Source organism: Ascaphus truei, chromosome 2, assembly GCF_040206685.1.
Source record: "Ascaphus truei isolate aAscTru1 chromosome 2, aAscTru1.hap1, whole genome shotgun sequence".
In the NCBI taxonomy this organism is placed as follows: domain Eukaryota; kingdom Metazoa; phylum Chordata; class Amphibia; order Anura; family Ascaphidae; genus Ascaphus; species Ascaphus truei.
Window position 1 is genome coordinate 8,728,653 of NC_134484.1, and position 17,207 is coordinate 8,745,859.

The 17,207-nt window shown below is 41.5% G+C and overlaps 1 protein-coding gene across 1 annotated transcript; it reads left to right on the top strand.

Moving 5' to 3' along the window:
- The first annotated feature begins 3,416 nt into the window (after positions 1-3,416).
- Positions 3,417-15,853, top strand: LOC142475481 (fucolectin-like). The gene is made up of 4 exons (XM_075581342.1): positions 3,417-3,442; positions 4,435-4,508; positions 11,156-11,465; positions 14,917-15,853. Exons 1-4 carry the CDS (start codon positions 3,432-3,434, stop codon positions 15,053-15,055), a joined length of 534 nt encoding a protein of 177 aa, XP_075437457.1. The 5' UTR covers positions 3,417-3,431; the 3' UTR covers positions 15,056-15,853.
- The last annotated feature ends 1,354 nt before the right edge of the window (positions 15,854-17,207 follow it).

Consider the following 17,207-nt stretch of genomic DNA (forward strand, 5'->3'; position numbering starts at 1 on the left):
GGCCAATTGTTGCCGAAACGTCAGTCAATTTGTTGGCAATAAATTTATCTTGAAAATTCCGTGGAGCCCTGTTTCTTATACTTTCCATTGTAAGCTGGATCATCACAGAGAATCCTGAACCAGGAGCACCGGTAGTTGAATCTTTTTTATTATTGTCATTTTTCCCTTTAGGAGCAGGGGGAGACAGCTTCCCAGCTCATAGCTCCCCTCTGGAAGTGGAAGCGAGAGGTGTCAGGGAGACAGAGGGTCCCTGTTATGAGGGAGCCAAGCGGGACCCAGTGGACTGATCACCCGGTAGACCCCAGTGTTCAGCAGCCCCTCCATCAGACTGATTACAGGGTCTTGATGGGGAGGGAAAGGGTAGACAGGGAGATCATGGACACGCAGCAGTACTATAGGGATTTAGTGACCCGCTACAATGTCCTGACAGACCCCCAGACTAAGATGACCGAGGAGAGGGCATGGGTGCTGGCAGCCTGGTTCCCAGAGGATGGATCGGCAGCTCAAGAGCTACAGTCGTGCTTTGTTTCAGTCAGCAGCCTTAAGCCACTGCAGCCTTTAGTGACACCAGTGGTCAATGTTCCCAACCCAAGGGGTGGATACCTCGGGTGGCAGGGGGGGGGGGGGAGGTAAAGTGTGTTGCTAAACCAGATCCTGATGGATGTGGACCATGGAGGGGACAAGGAATCCCAACATGCTGAAGGACTCTACCAGCCAGAAAGACTCTGTCCAACCATGAAACCTCAACTTTTTCAGGCTCAGCAAGCAACCTGATATAGTGACTGTTCTGGAACCTTCATCTTGAGGGAGAGTTGTGATGGGAGGGGGTAACAAGGCTCTTCAATAAAGGTCATGCCCATTTTGGTTACCCCTGATCCATGTATAAGGGTCCCAGATGGTCAGCTCTTAGACCCAGTTACATTGTATCACTGTGTTATACTGTATGTAATAAACTTATTTTTTGTGTTTTTACCTTTCCGGGCTTGCACTCAAGCAGGGATTGCTAGGGGATGAGTTTCAAGGCGGGGGTTTGCGGAGGAACCGTTGTCAGAATGTGCCTAGGAGGTTGGGGTCCGGAGTTGTCGGTTCCCCTAAAAATGTACCCTTGAATCATGCATGATTCTCGGATACATGTAGGCACATTGTCCCGGCGCGACTCACCACTAGGGTACCCTGCTTCAGCACAGCCCAGAAAGGAGAATGGGGCACAGGGATAAAACATGTATTCCTGTAGCTGAGCGAATCCCTCGGTTAAGGGGGGTACCCCAGCTAGTGCCAAAGTGACCCACAACCAGTATAGGGTTTGTTGGTATCCCACCATATATAAGGTTGAGGGGAGACTATGGGAGTCCAGACTGAGTCACAGGGAAAGTGTGTGGGGAATACGTCAGATAGAAATAAAACTACAACATTTTTCCATTTCTGTTCCCTGTACCCAGAGACTCAGAAGTGTATTGAAATAAACTTTACTATAATGCAATGTGCTTTTTACATTCGGAACCGATATTCAAACAGGCAGCCCGAGCTAACCCATAGGCGCCGCCCGTAAGTCTGCTGGACATTGCAGTTCAAAGCAACCAGAGGATGCACAGAGGTGTGAATAGTATTTGGTCAGCGGGGAAAGGCGGAGTACCAGGTCCGGAGATCAATGGCAGTCCTCTGGGATGCCACTTGTTCAGCCAGACCTGGTGGAGCCTGCCCAGCAGATGGCATTGAGATAGCCAGGGAGAGAGGTGTCAGGCTTGCGCATGTCTCTTGGCTATTTCAGTTTTCCCCCTGACCTGGCTTTTCTAGCCGGCTTGGCTCTGATTGGCTGCTTTGGGTAGTTCCCATGCATTGATTGGCTGCTCAGTTTTGTGAATTAAACTGAAAATAGTATAAGAATCTGTGAGCCAATCAGATTCGTAGTCTCCAGTAGTAATAGCGCGGGCGGGATTTTCAAAGTTGCTTCTGTGTGAATATCAGAGCAACCAACTTCGATTTTGAGCCTGAAAAGCCTGCCCGCCAGAGTCTAAGCCCGACTGTAGTGTCCAAGTTCTCAGAATCGAATGTAGCGAACGCGGCTGGGATTTTATGCCGATTTGAGTTCCAGGAGATTTAGAATAACTTGCGGTCAGGAGTTCACAGAAGAGAAACTAGCGGTGGTCAGGGTAAATCTCTCCCGTAGGGTTCCCTGCACCTAGGAAAGTCTAGTTTTCAACCCCAGTCCCAAAGTAAGTGTGTCTTTTTGTCACTATTTTGTGTATCATTGTGTGTAAGCGAATTTTGCCGAATAAATTACAATTTATTTCATTACCTTGTTTTGCTCAATGAATGATCCCTGTAAAAAGATGCAAATAACCTGGTCTCCCATGACAGGTGTATTTCCAGGGGGGGGGGGGAGGGGGGAGGTTAATTAATTAAACTGCTAGAGTACAGATTGGGGCACTATTGCCTGAAAACTTCAATAGGAGTTTCTCTGTGACCATGCCCAGGTCGGCACTATTGTGGGATAATGAATAGTCCCCATTGTGTTCAGTAAATAACTTGAAAAAGAAAAACAGGGACAGTCAAAGATAAAGATCAGATGTCAAATAAATCCCCATTTCCTCGGAAAACAAATATTTCTGAAGAAAGTGTAGGACAGAGAATATTACAATAAGTGGGAGGTACAAGGCGAGGATAATGGAAGTTACCTGTATATAAGCCGAGCTTCCAGCCCAGTGCTGCAGAGGTGAGAGAGAGAATTAAGGTGAGTACTGCATGTCTCTTCATCCTGCTGATTATACAATCTGCTTAGCTGTAGTGGTATTTTTGGGCTCTTCTAACATTAACCATGTGGGACAAACTACTGTATATGTGCAGATGCAGCAAAGGGTTTTGCAATCGCTGGTGAGTAATGATTGGATACTCTGTGATATTCTGCGCTATCTGCGGGTGCAATAACATTTGCTACATCTGTATATTACTTTATTTACATGATAAAATCTATTTTTTTTATTGAGGGAAATATTGATGTTAAAAATGTTTTTACAGATACTATAAGAATACTATTGATTTATTTATTCCTAAGACATTACTAAAAGCAAACAAAAAGACTCCAAAAATGACATGAGCTGCTGTTAAAGTAGACTAGTGTTTGTATAGTAATGTTTAAAATACAGAGAGATTTAAGAGGCTTGAGTGACAGTTGTCTTAAACTTAAACCTGCCTCCTACCTTACATACAAACACAATGTTACCATGACCTGCATGCAACAGTATCAGGAATGGGAAAAGATAAGAGGTAATGTGGCAGACTGAGGAACACAGGAGAGATCATAAAGAGACTGAAGAGACTGAAGAGTTTGGGGCCAATGAGGAGAGCGGGGAGGGCACAAGAGAACCCCAAAGGTTAAGAGGAACTGATGGGCACATCGCTGACATAATGGGTAATCTGGAAAGAGAAATGGGATGTATGCACTGTATGTATATCTTTATTTATATATAATGCCATCCATGTACATAGCGCTTTACAGCATTAACACACGTAACATAGCAGGAATAAGCGATTCTTATATAAAAGTAGACATTAAGAAAAGGAGTCCCTGTCCCGAAGAGCTTACAATCTAAGTGATGTGTGGAGACAGGGTGAACAAGAGGAAGTACAGGATATAGATACATGAAGATCGATGGTTCATTAGGAAGGGCAGATATAAGGAAGGATTCGGGTAAGGGGTGCTCCTTCAGTGATCTTTATTGTATTGTTTTTAAATCTTCTTAAAATCTGAGAAGCACTACTGTGTTTTTCAGCATTTCCTTCACAGGTAAGCAAGACAATATGAAATCACACTCCCTGTCACAGCCTTTACATCTTTCATTATTTCCAAACATTACTATTGCTTTAGCTAATCTTTTTGCTCAGGTGAAGGGTTTGTATATTCATATTGCCAAAGAATATCAAACCTAATCTCCATTTTAACAATCTCACTAAAGTTGGTATGAACCATTCCTGCTGACTAATATAACCTTTATAGTGTCCTCATGACATTCTTGGGACTTCTTCAGGACCAGTACTCCGGCGGCACTAATGCCAATCACAGAACATCATTGTATTTTTGGGGGAGATCTGAAAGGAAGAGAAGGACGCCATGTTCCATTCCTGACATGGGGTGCAGGTCGCAACCATGTGATTGTTTAACAAGCAATTGCATGGTCGCAATGCCAGAAGTAATTAATACATTTTAATACCTAATGGAAAGACACTGGAAATAAAATATTTCTGATAAACATTTTGTTCAGGTTTTGTGCGTCTAAAACATAGTAATATTTAAGAAAAATAGTTAAACATAAATGTTACTTAAACTAATACAAATATGGCGTGTCTTCAGTGTGTAGTGTAAATGCCCCATGAAGGTAAAGGTAAGATATGCAATTTTAGTAACTGTCACAAATGTAACTATTTCCCTCACATTAGGATGAAGTTCTTTGTGCTTCTGTTTGCTTATGCAGTCTTGGGATGGGCTCAGTCCTGCTGTCAGCCGCCAGGAGGTAAGAACATTCAGATGGATGTTTTCATGTTTTGGCTTTAAAGAGAAGATCTTATTGAGTTTGGTGCGGTGGAGAACTTATTAAAAGCATGCAAAAATATTACATTTAGTTAAATTAATTGACTTTTTTCGAATGAGCCAAATTACAAATTAGCTTTGCAGGTAAAATAAATACATTTTTATTCATGTAATCTCTACAATTCACGCTCATCAAATAATTATTGGTCTACACATTTATCCGTTTGGCGAATGCTGGCATCATCATTTCTTTACAAACAAAGATCAAAGTAACACTGAAGATGAACAGAACCCCTATATAGCACTCTATTCCTATGTGTGATGATGGAAATAATTAAAATACTTTTATTGATGAACTCGTTAAAACAATGGGGTTTAAAACATTTATTAAATAGTACGAAGTGTTTCACTCTTGGGGTAGTTTACTCCAGAGGAGTGTTGAATGGATAACTATGTCCAGTGTTAAGAAATTCACTGTCCCTAGTATTCCTCATATACAATGGTCATCTAGGTATTGGTTGGAGTGGGAATGAAAGTGATGACCAGGTATGTAGTGCCACAGTGTTGAGTACTTGTTTGGTGCACCTTTATCTGAGACCTTCTACTTTGCTGCTGTAATGTGCAGCCAGTATTGTGATGAGATTGTATAATGCAATCATAGGTAGATGTGCACCAACACGTGATCACTCGCGCTAATTAAAGACTAATTATGCTTGAGTGCTAGAGAATAAATGTAAAATTATGAGAACTTTGGATCTGATAAATGCAGATCTCTAATTCGCACTAGTACTCAGAGGATTAACACTGGTTTAACAGAGGCACTGCAGATGTCTGCTAAGTATAACACCTTATAGGATCTATGCAGGTTAGTAATAAAAAGCCTTATCCTAAACGGTGTTATGCTACTCCATACTTGGTGTGTAGCTGGCACTTCAGAGGTTAATGTCTGTTTCGGAGACTGGTTGCTAATGAAATAAGTATAATGCTTTAATTTAATAATGTGATAGGTTATTAGCAATACAGTAGTTCCTGGTAGTATAGTTAAAAGTATAATGCCAGATAGATGTAATCGTTCCCAAATGAATTGGCTCGCAAGATCGTCAGGTCTGTTGTGAGCCCGTAGCTGTGCAGGCAGCTGAGCCATGCTGACTCTCCTGTTTGGATAGAGTCAGTGTGAATGAACGGAGGCTCAGCGCGTGCACGTGACTGTGTGATGCCGTGTCGACGCGCGCGTTTCGCGATAAGCTTTTTCAAGGCCTGTCTGCGGGGGGTGTCCCATGTTTCAGTAGAGTATTTATAGCACTCGGATTTAAACTAATGTAACCCCTGGAGGTTAGCGCATGCGCACTGGGGCGCTGGTCTGTAGTGGTAATCTTAGCCAGCAATGTGACCTTGTGTTCTCTCATAGTCTGTTAGATCTTGTGATGCATATATCGGGGCATTTAAATACCTGAACTCGGCGCTGACATGACCAATCCACCGACACTTCCTGGTTCCACGGGAGTGATGACGCAGGACGTGACGCGGGACGTGTGATGTCAGTACGCTCGAGCCATAACAATAGAATAAACTTTATTTAAACAAAAAAAAATGAACAAATAAGCGATCCCAAATATGAATGAAAAAACCATAATCTAAACGTAAAAGCTATATTAAAAACAAATGTACACAAACAAAGTATATAAATCTCATGAATAGAGGTGTGTCTGTACTTCATTCAATGATTAGTTAAACTCTGTATATCATCATTCTTTATATATAAAAATATAGACAGAAAAAATGAACCAAAATCTGAATGAAAACATATGCTCTAAACATATACACTAAATTAAAAACAAATGTACACAAATTAGAATATATTAATCTCGTGAGCAGAGATGTATTGATGCATCATTCATAGATTAAATGAATTCTATATATGTTACTAACCCACAGTTTTAAAGTGCAATCTGTGAAGCATATATCAACCTAGTACATTCAATATATGTAATTTACAAAATACAATATATAATAAAGGTACATCTTGTGCAGCAAATGCCAGAAATAGTACCTCTAGTATAATGATATATGTTGTCTAGGATGGAAAAAAGAGACTATGCCATCATTCACCAAACAGTATATTAGAATAGTGTATTAATTGAAAAAATAGATATCAAGTTTTAATACTGCATGGATGTAGGCAAAGTGTAGGACAATCCCCGTTGAGCTGAGTATATGAACTTACTAGTTAAAAAGCTTGTTAACAATTGGCATATTGAATTCAAAACAATTCTACTTAACTTAATAATAGTGCTATATTCTGGTTAAGACATCAGTTAAAGTTCTATTGAATATATGTTTCACTATTTAGTGAACATTACATATATATGTATATATAGCAAAAATTGAGCTAAGTGTGTTCATGAGATTAGGTAAGGAGTTGTGTATATTGAGATGGCAGATATCATCCCCATCAGACAGAGGATAGAGAAATAGGCAAATACAAATATGATCAATATTAAGTATACAATTGCTGTTAATTGACCCTATCTAGAGCAGGAGTGGTCCCAAATCCCAGTCGGAATTGAGGCCATTTGGAATACGTGTGTTTAAAGTGAAGATCCAAAATAATTCTCTCCTGTCTAGAATGCCATTCCTATCCCCACCTCTGATGGGATATGGTATGTGCTCTATACCTGTGTATGAAAAGTTATTTACATTACCCATACTGCAATTTGTAAAATGAAATGAGACAGGGTGGTTAACATCTTTTTTTATAATTAAACGTAAGTGTTCGAGTATACGAAGTTTGAGGGCTCTTATTGTTCGGCCTACATATTGTTTGCCGCAACCACATTTAAGTAGGTAAATTACATATGTGGTATTGCAATTTATAAATGATTTAATATTATGAATGTTCCCTGTACTGGTGGATGAAAAATCAGATTGTGAAGACATATACTTGCAAGATTTACATTTTAAACATTTAAAACATCCCTTTGGCAAGTTAGAGACCAGTTTCTTAGTTGTAAACAAACTTGGTGAGACATAATTGGAGATTGTTTTTGCTCTTTTGTACACAAATTTGGGACCCTCATTGTAGACATGCTGTAAAACAGGATCAGCAGCTAATACAGCCCAATGTTTTTTCACAATATTTTTAATTTGATATGCCTGTGTAGTATACTGCATAATAAACATTGGGGATTGTGAAAATGAGTTGTTTCTTTTTTTATTTTGTAATAATGTAAGCCTATCCATTTCATTGACTTTTTTGAACGCAATGTTTAGATCTATGCGTAAGTAGCCTCTAGCCTCAAAACGGTTCATAAGATCCATCGATTGTTTGCAGAAGTCTTCTGAATTAGTGCAGATTCTTTTTAATCGGATCAGTTGACCCTTGGGTATGTTTTTTATTAACGACTTGGGGTGGCAGCTGTCAGCTCGTAAGAATGTGTTTCGTGAGTTGCTTTTGCGATATACATCTGTGGGCAGCGGTAACTGCAGTGTTAGCCTGCTGTTGGGCAGCAGTAACTGCAGTGGTAGCCTGCAGTTGGGCAGCGGTAACTGCAGTGTTAGCCTGCTGTTGGGCAGCAATAACTGCAGTGGTAGCCTGCTGTTGGGCAGCGGTAACTACAGTGGTACCCTGCTGTTGGGCAGCGGTAACTGCAGTGGTAGCCTGCTGTTGGGCAGCGGTAACTGCAGTGGTAGCCTGCTGTTGGGCAGCGGTAACTGCAGCGGTAGCCTGCTGTTGGATAGTGTTAGTCTCTTGCAGTGCAGCGGTAGCTGCAGCAGCAACTTGCTGTTGGGTAGCGTTCGCCTGCTGCTGTGTAAAGTTAGTTTCTTGTTGTGCACCGATAGCCTGCTGTTGTGCAGCGATAGCCTGCTGGTGTGCAGCGATAGCCTGCTGGTGTGCAGCGATAGCCTGCTGTTGTGCAGCGATAGCCTGCCATTGTGCAGCGATAGCCTGCCGTTGTGCAGCGATAGCCTGCTGTTGGGCAGCGATAGCCTGCTGTTGTGCAGCGATAGCCTGCTGTTGTGCAGCGATAGCCAGCTGTTGTGCAGCTATAGCCTGCTGTTGTGCAGCGATAGCCTGCTGTTGTGCAGCGGTAGCCTGCTGTTTTGCAGCGATAGCCTGCTGTTGTGCAGCGGTAGCCTGCTGTTGTGCAGCGATAGCCTGCTGTTGGGCAGCGATAGCCTGCTGTTGGGCAGCGATAGCCTGCTGTTGAGCAGCGATAGCCTGCTGTTGGGCAGCGATAGCCTGCTGTTGAGCAGCGATAGCCTGCTGTTGGGCAGCGATAGCTTGCTGTTGAGCAGCGGTAGCCTGCTGCTGTGCAGATGCAGACTGGAGCAATGCCTTGACAACTTCCTCCATGGTGAGTTTGAAGTAGTTTTATATCCTCAGACATATAATGTGGGTGCCCGCCTTCTCCTCCAAATGTTACAAAATACCCTTTTTGGCTGTGAGAAGTGACAGAGTGGGGGGGGGGGGGGGAGGGCGCGGGCCAGTGCTGATTCCTCCTGGGGGAAGCTGGCAACACTGACGGCCTCTTCTGCCAGGAGTGATGTCATTTCCGTCACCATTGACTTCCGCCTCAATCAACTGCATTCACGCCGCTAAAGAAGTTTCACTTCAAAAAATTCTCCTGCGTCACGTAACAGGGACATTTAAACTTTGCGGAGATACCAGCACCCCCTACAGAGGCCTGAGTGCCCAGACCTAAAATTAATGGGGGTCATGTCTAGAGACCCCCTGCTTCAGTAATATGTTAATAAAATGTAAATAAAAACAGTATGATCGCCTGTAAGAGCTGTGCAGGGAGATGCAGCTCTCTCCATGCAGGGAGATGGCCTGTAAGAGCTGTGCAGGGAGATGCAGCTCTCTCCATGCAGGGAGATGGCCTGTAAGAGCTGTGCAGGGAGATGCAGCACTCTGTGCAGGGAGATTGCCTGTAAGAGCTGTGCAGAGAGATGCAGCTCTCTCCATGCAGGGAGATGGCCTGTAAGAGCTGTGCAGGGAGATGCAGCTCTCTCTGTGCAGGGAGATTGCCTGTAAGAGCTGTGCAGGGAGACGCAGCTCTCTCTGTGCAGGGAGATCACCTGTAAGAGCTGTGCAGGGAGATGCAGCTCTCTGTGCAGGGAGATCGCCTGTAAGAGCTGTGCAGGGAGATGCAGCTCTCTCTCTGTGCAGGGAGATCGCACAGGCAGAACTCTGAGAAAGTCACAGCTAAAGACACTGCTATCCCGATCGGTAAAGCATTTTCCTACCGAACGGTATCTGACTTGCGATAACTCTTTCTGTATGCCGTGTTAACACAAATGTCAGACCGGCTGGTAGGAACACGCCGAGCCGATCGATACGGCAGTGATCTTATCGAACCTACCTGAATAGGCCCCTGTGTTTGACCCTCTGATGAAAAATCATGGATCCTTTAAAATAAAATGTTTACAAAGGTTAAGCCTGGTTCCTGATGAGAAGGCTACTCTGGCTAATCACAAGATGTACGATTTCGTCCAGAGGGTAGATTGTTATGTATACCATACAGTACTGACATGTGGAAAACCCTGCAGCACAATTATAATAACCATTACTAAAACAATCTAATACATATTGTATTAATACATATTGTATTACATTTATTTTAGTAATGTTTACCACATCTGCTCCTGTCAGAGAGAGATTGGATCTCTGACATGCCCAACTACTGTACTATAGGGAATTTGTGATTGTAATACTTACCTCTTGATTTATCCCTCACCCACTACCTTAAGGCTCCAATATTGTACATATATATTTTTGTGTTTCCACATTGTGAACATCGGCGCTCCCCTTATCTGGAAGAAATCGTACATCAATGTAGAAACGGTCAAAAAATGGTTCATTAAGCTGCTTAGAAAAATACTATTACACGGTTTTTTTCACATTTGTGGTGATTTATTATTTGTGTATTTTTCACTTTATTCAATTTCAGTACACTTTATTTATGTAGGAAGTATTGGTTTAATTTGCTTCATTGTCACGAATTCATGACACATTCGTTAATTTTAAGATTTGTGCACTAATCACGTGTTATTCAAATTTGTGGTGATGTATTATTTGTGTATTTTTCACTTTATTCAATTTCAGTACACTTTATTTATGTAGGAAGTATTGGTTTAATTTGCTTCATTGTCACGAATTCATGACACATTCGTTAATTTAAAGATATGTGCACTAATCACGTGTTATTCAAATTTGTGGTGATGTATTATTTGTGTATTTTTCACTTTATTCAATTTCAGTACACTTTATTTATGTAGGAAGTATTGGTTTAAGTTGCTTCATTGTCACGAATTGATGACACTCGTTAATTTAAAGATTTGTGCACTAATCACGTGTTATTCACATTTGGTAAAACTCCTATTCTAAACATGAGCGCCCATTTACAATCCTTCCACTCCTAATCTCGACACGGCCTCTTTCTGCATATAAAAAGAATCCCGCAGAGATGGAATTCCATCATTAAAAGGGTTTCCTGGGCTGTGGACAAAATAATTGAAGTCCTTTACCAATGAATCTACTACATCAGTCCCAGCTCAGTGTGTATTTGTGTGTGTGCCTGTCTTCTGTTGGAATAGTTACCAGTCTAAACTAACCTGTTTTCTTTTTAGGGCCAAATTTAGCAAGACCGGTAGAAGCCAATCAAAGCTCCACTTACATCTATGCTCTATCACCTGAGGTTGGTGGAGCTACTGTAGAAGGTACTGCTGATCGAGCTATTGATGGCAACAAAGAGAGTAATGCCTATCTACACCCCTGCTCCCACACCAAGTATGAGCAAGATCCCTGGTGGAGACTGGACATGAAGCAGAGCAATAAGATAGATACAATTGTTATAACGAACAGGCAGGACTGCTGCAGTGAGCGTCTGAAAGGGGCCGAGGTCCGTGTCGGAAACTCTGCAGACAACAACAACCCTATGTGAGTACCAGCATGTTCCTTCCTTTGTCCTACTATCTATTCATCCCAAGGAAAGAAGGAAAGGTATACAGGGATATACCAAATAAGTATACTTGGGAAGGATGTTGATCCAGGGAGTAATCTGATTGCCAAAATTTGGAGTCAGGAAGGGATTTTTTTTCTCCTTATGAAATATCATTAGATGATGTCACTGGGGTTTTTTGTTTGCCTCCCTCTGGATCAATATACTGTAAATACAGATATTGGATAAAGTATCTGTCGTGTAAATCTAGCATAGGTTGAACTTGATGGACAAAAAGTATGTCTTTTTTGAAACTCATCTACTATGTAACTATATATTGGCTCCATGAAGATAAAGATTTATTGGTAATAGAAATATTAATACAGGTTATCTCCTTTGCCACCAGCTACGCACAGTGGTCACAGCGCCATTACACAGACAGAGATAACCCTTCCATGTACAGAAATCGGCTAACTACTGTTTTTGCTAAAAAAAATCAAACTGTGCAGAGTTTGTTATACAAGATGCCACATACCCCATAGACTGCAGTAATAATATGCATACAGACAGGCGGTAATAATATGCATACAGACAGGCGGTAATAATATGCATACAGACAGGCGGTAATAATATGCATACAGACAGGCAGTAATAATATGCATACAGACAGGCGGTAATAATATGCATACAGACAGGCGGTAATAATATGCATACAGACAGGCAGTAATAATATGCATTCAGACAGGCTGCAGTAATAATATGCATACAGACAGGCAGTAATAATATGCATACAGACAGGCAGTAATAATATGCATACAGACAGGCAGTAATAATATGCATACAGACAGGCAGTAATAATATGCATACAGACAGGCAGTAATAATATGCATACAGACAGGCAGTAATAATATGCATACAGACAGGCGGTAATAATATGCATACAGACAGGCTGCAGTAATAATATGCATACAGACAGGCAGTAATAATATGCATACAGACAGGCAGTAATAATATGCATACAGACAGGCGGTAATAATATGCATACAGACAGGCTGCAGTAATAATATGCATACAGACAGGCAGTAATAATATGCATACAGACAGGCAGTAATAATATGCATACAGACAGGCGGTAATAATATGCATACAGACAGGCTGCAGTAATAATATGCATACAGACAGGCAGTAATAATATGCATACAGACAGGCAGTAATAATATGCATACAGACAGGCAGTAATAATATGCATACAGACAGGCAGTAATAATATGCATACAGACAGGCAGTAATAATATGCATACAGACAGGCAGTAATAATATGCATACAGACAGGCGTAATAATATGCATACAGACAGGCTGCAGTAATAATATGCATACAGACAGGCGGTAATAATATGCATACAGACAGGCGGTAATAATATGCATACAGACAGGCGGTAATAATATGCATACAGACAGGCGGTAATAATATGCATACAGACAGGCGGTAATAATATGCATACAGACAGGCGGTAATAATATGCATACAGACAGGCGGTAATAATATGCATACAGACAGGCGGTAATAATATGCATACAGACAGGCGGTAATAATATGCATACAGACAGGCAGTAATAATATGCATACAGACAGGCGGTAATAATATGCATACAGACAGGCAGTAATAATATGCATACAGACAGGCAGTAATAATATGCATACAGACAGGCTGCAGTAATAATATGCATACAGACAGGCTGCAGTAATAATATGCATACAGACAGGCAGTAATAATATGCATACAGACAGGCAGTAATAATAGGCATACAGACAGGCTGCAGTAATAATATGCATACAGACAGGCTGCAGTAATAATATGCATACAGACAGGCTGCAGTAATAATATGCATACAGACAGGCTGCAGTAATAATATGCATACAGACAGGCTGCAGTCATAATATGCTTACAGACAGGCGGTAATAATATGCATACAAACAGGCGGTGATAATATGAATACAGACAGGCGGTAATAATATGCATACAGACAGGCGGTAATAATATGCATGCAGACAGGCAGTAATAATATGCATGTAGACAGGCAGTAATAATATGCATACAGACAGGCGGTAATAATATGCATACAGACAGGCTGCGGTAATAATATGCATACAGACAGGCTGCGGTAATAATATGCATACAGACAGGCGGTAATAATATGCATACAGACAGGCTGCGGCAATAATATGCATGCAGACAGGCAGTAATAATATCCATACAGACAGGCGGTGATAATATGCATACAGACAGGCGGTAATAATATGCATACAGACAGGCGGTAATAATATGCATACAGACAGGCAGTAATAATATGCATACAGACAGGCGGTAATAATATGCATACAGACAGGCGGTAATAATATGCATACAGACAGGCGGTAATAATATGCATACAGACAGGCAGTAATAATATGCATACAGACAGGCAGTAATAATATGCATACAGACAGGCGGTAATAATATACATACAGACAGGCTGCAGTAATAATATGCATACAGACAGGCAGTAATAATATGCATACAGACAGGCGGTAATAATATGCATACAGACAGGCAGTAATAATATGCATACAGACAGGCGGTAATAATATGCATACAGACAGGCAGTAATAATATGCATACAGACAGGCAGTAATAATATGCATACAGACAGGCAGTAATAATATGCATACAGACAGGCTGCAGTAATAATATGCATACAGACAGGCAGTAATAATATGCATACAGACAGGCTGCAGTAATAATATGCATACAGACAGGCGGTAATAATATGCATACAGACAGGCGGTAATAATATGCATACAGACAGGCTGCAGTAATAATATGCATACAGACAGGCGGTAATAATATGCATGCAGACAAGCAGTAATAATATGTATACAGACAGGCGGTAATAATATGCATACAGACGGGCGGTAATAATATGCATACAGACAGGCGGTAATAATATGCATACAGACAGGTGCTAAATCTCGGTAGAAAATGGCCAACATCTGGAAACATGGAGTATGTTATCGGGTGCGCTAGAGGACAGCTGGAAAGGAATATCAAAAGAATGGTCACTCTTAATATAATTACAATTTTGCAGATCAACATTTAGCACCTCACTGCAGCCTTTCCCAAGGATTTATCTGCAGCACCTACCGTATTCTGTTGAGACTTACTGTATAGAGAAGATCTTAAAGGCTAAAACGAAATAGAGAAGGAGAAATGACTAATATGATAAGACATATTCACATAGCAAAGAAAAAACCTGAATGCATATATACATACATATATACATACATACATACAGTTCTGTACATACATTTATTTCTAGAAGTAGTTCAGTTATCTTTCCTTAATATGTCTTTGTAACGCATAATATTTGTTTCTGTTCTTTACATATCCTGTTCTTTCCTTCTTCCCCAGATGTGGAACCATCAACGACATTTCCAAACCCATAATTACTCTTTGCTGCAACGGCATGGTGGGTCGTTATGTCAGTGTGGTTATTCCTGGACGCGAAGAGTATCTCACCCTGTGTGAAGTGGAAGTCTATACGGGCTGACACCAAGCAAGGAACCTCATGTCTGCTGGTAGCCACTTGGCACATCAATCAGTGCCCTCTGACCCTGCGAAATCATCAAAGGAAAGCAGCAGCAAGAAGCCATAGAGTTTAATAAACATAACCAAGAAACTAGATACATTCTCTAAACACACTAACAATGTGACTGAATCTTCTCAGCATGAGGGAGACATTGTCACATGTTGTATGGTCTATAACAGGGGTTCTCAACTCCACTCCTCCAACAGGTCAGGTTTTATGCATTTCCCTGATTAAGAACAGGTGGCTCAATCAGTGGCTCAGTCATTTTGAGTGGGCCACCTGTTCTAAAGCAGGGATATCCTTAAACCTGACCTGTTGGGGACTCTTAATGACTGGAGTTGAGAACCACTGGTCTATAAGACTAAAGCCCTTATTCTGTAATCTGCTACAGCGCTGATCCAGTGCTTCAGCACGGAAACCCCATAGAATTCAATTGTGCGATCGGTGTGATAGGCTCACAGAATAAGGCCCTTTGCATCTGATATGTGTATATTAATGTCTGTGCATCTGATATGTGTATATTAATGTCTATGCATCTGATATGTGTATATTAATGTCTATGCATCTGATATGTGTATATTAATGTCTATGCATCTGATATGTGTATATTAATGAGTATGCATCTGATATCTGTATATTAATCTCTATGCATATGATATGCGTGTATAATTTCTAAGCATCGGATATCTGTATCTGAATGAAAAAGCATCTGAGCTGCTGTTTTCCTTGAATAATATTACAATAAAATTAAATGCATGAGTGGGGCTCACGGTGTGTTATTTACACAAATTGGAGTCTTGCTTGAGTGCAGTTGAACACGATGGGAGCCCTTCACCAACACCTCCCTAATGAAAGGCCACGCCGGCCTGAAACATCGCGCGTTTGGGGTGTTTACAACAAAAAACAAACAAAGATGCCCAAAGCTACTTCTAATGTGACAAAAATACAGGGTCATTTAGTTTAACCCTTTGGCCAAAGCGTCTTATGTGTAATGGTTGGGGTTTATCAGAGCTTGTTATCTGTGTGTTTACTAACTATGTGTAGCTGGTCTCAGCTGCTTTTGGGAGGGTAGTGGCCCCTCCCCCCAAGGTTTAAGCTTGCCCCACCCCACTTTCCAAGTTAGCAGGTTAGTTCATTTTGCCAGGTTACGACAGATCCAATGCAGATCACTCTTCCTGTAATTATTCAGGTTAATAAGAATTTTACTTAGGGAGTGTTAGCAGGTCCTAACGGTCATGCCTCATAAAAATAACATCTACTCCTGTCAGGAGTCTAACTCACAGCATATCCCTATCTGCAATGTTGGCTGGGTAAGCCAGTTACCAACTTTAAATAACACACAGATATAACATTCAATCCTTAACTGTCAGACGGGAACAGCGTCCCAATAGATTCTCAGAGGCTGCAGCCGTCTCCCCCAAACTGGATCCTGGGGAGCAGCGTCCTCTCAGCCTCCAGGTTCCAGAAGAGAGAGTGAAAACCCAACCCTCTCTGCTCTCAATACCTGTTCTTGTTGTAACACCCCCCCCCCCCCCAATCGCAGATAGGGACCATGTGGGGAAATCTACGTGCATTACCAGGTGTGGTGTGTGGTGCAATACCTGTCAGGTTCACAGGTTCTTGTTGTAACACACTTACTCCCCTCCTCCCCCAATCGCAGATAGGGACCATGTGGGGAAATCTCCGTGCATTACCAGGTGTGGTGCAATACCTGTGAAGAAAAATACCCGGGCGCTACCTCAAAATGGGATGAATGGGGAAATAAAATGAGATGTTACGACCTTATTAAGTATATAAGGATCCCCTTGGCTTCGTAGTCTCTTCCTATGGCTCAGACCCCGATAGGATCTATCCAGGATCCTTAGTGGAACAGAAACACAGAAAAAAAAGGGGGAGCACAGGTTGAGGGATTGGGGGTAATCAAAATGAAGTAATTGAGTTCGAGTGTGTGAATCCTCGAACTACTGATGGTGGGGGTAATAAAGTATAAAATAACAGAAACACTTACACGGCCTTGTGCAAATGCTGTCGCATCAAGGTTTCTTTTGTTCTTTACTTCTTTCTTCTGCTGGTGTGGCGTTCCTTCTCCCCTGGTCCAAGCAGTAACTTCTTT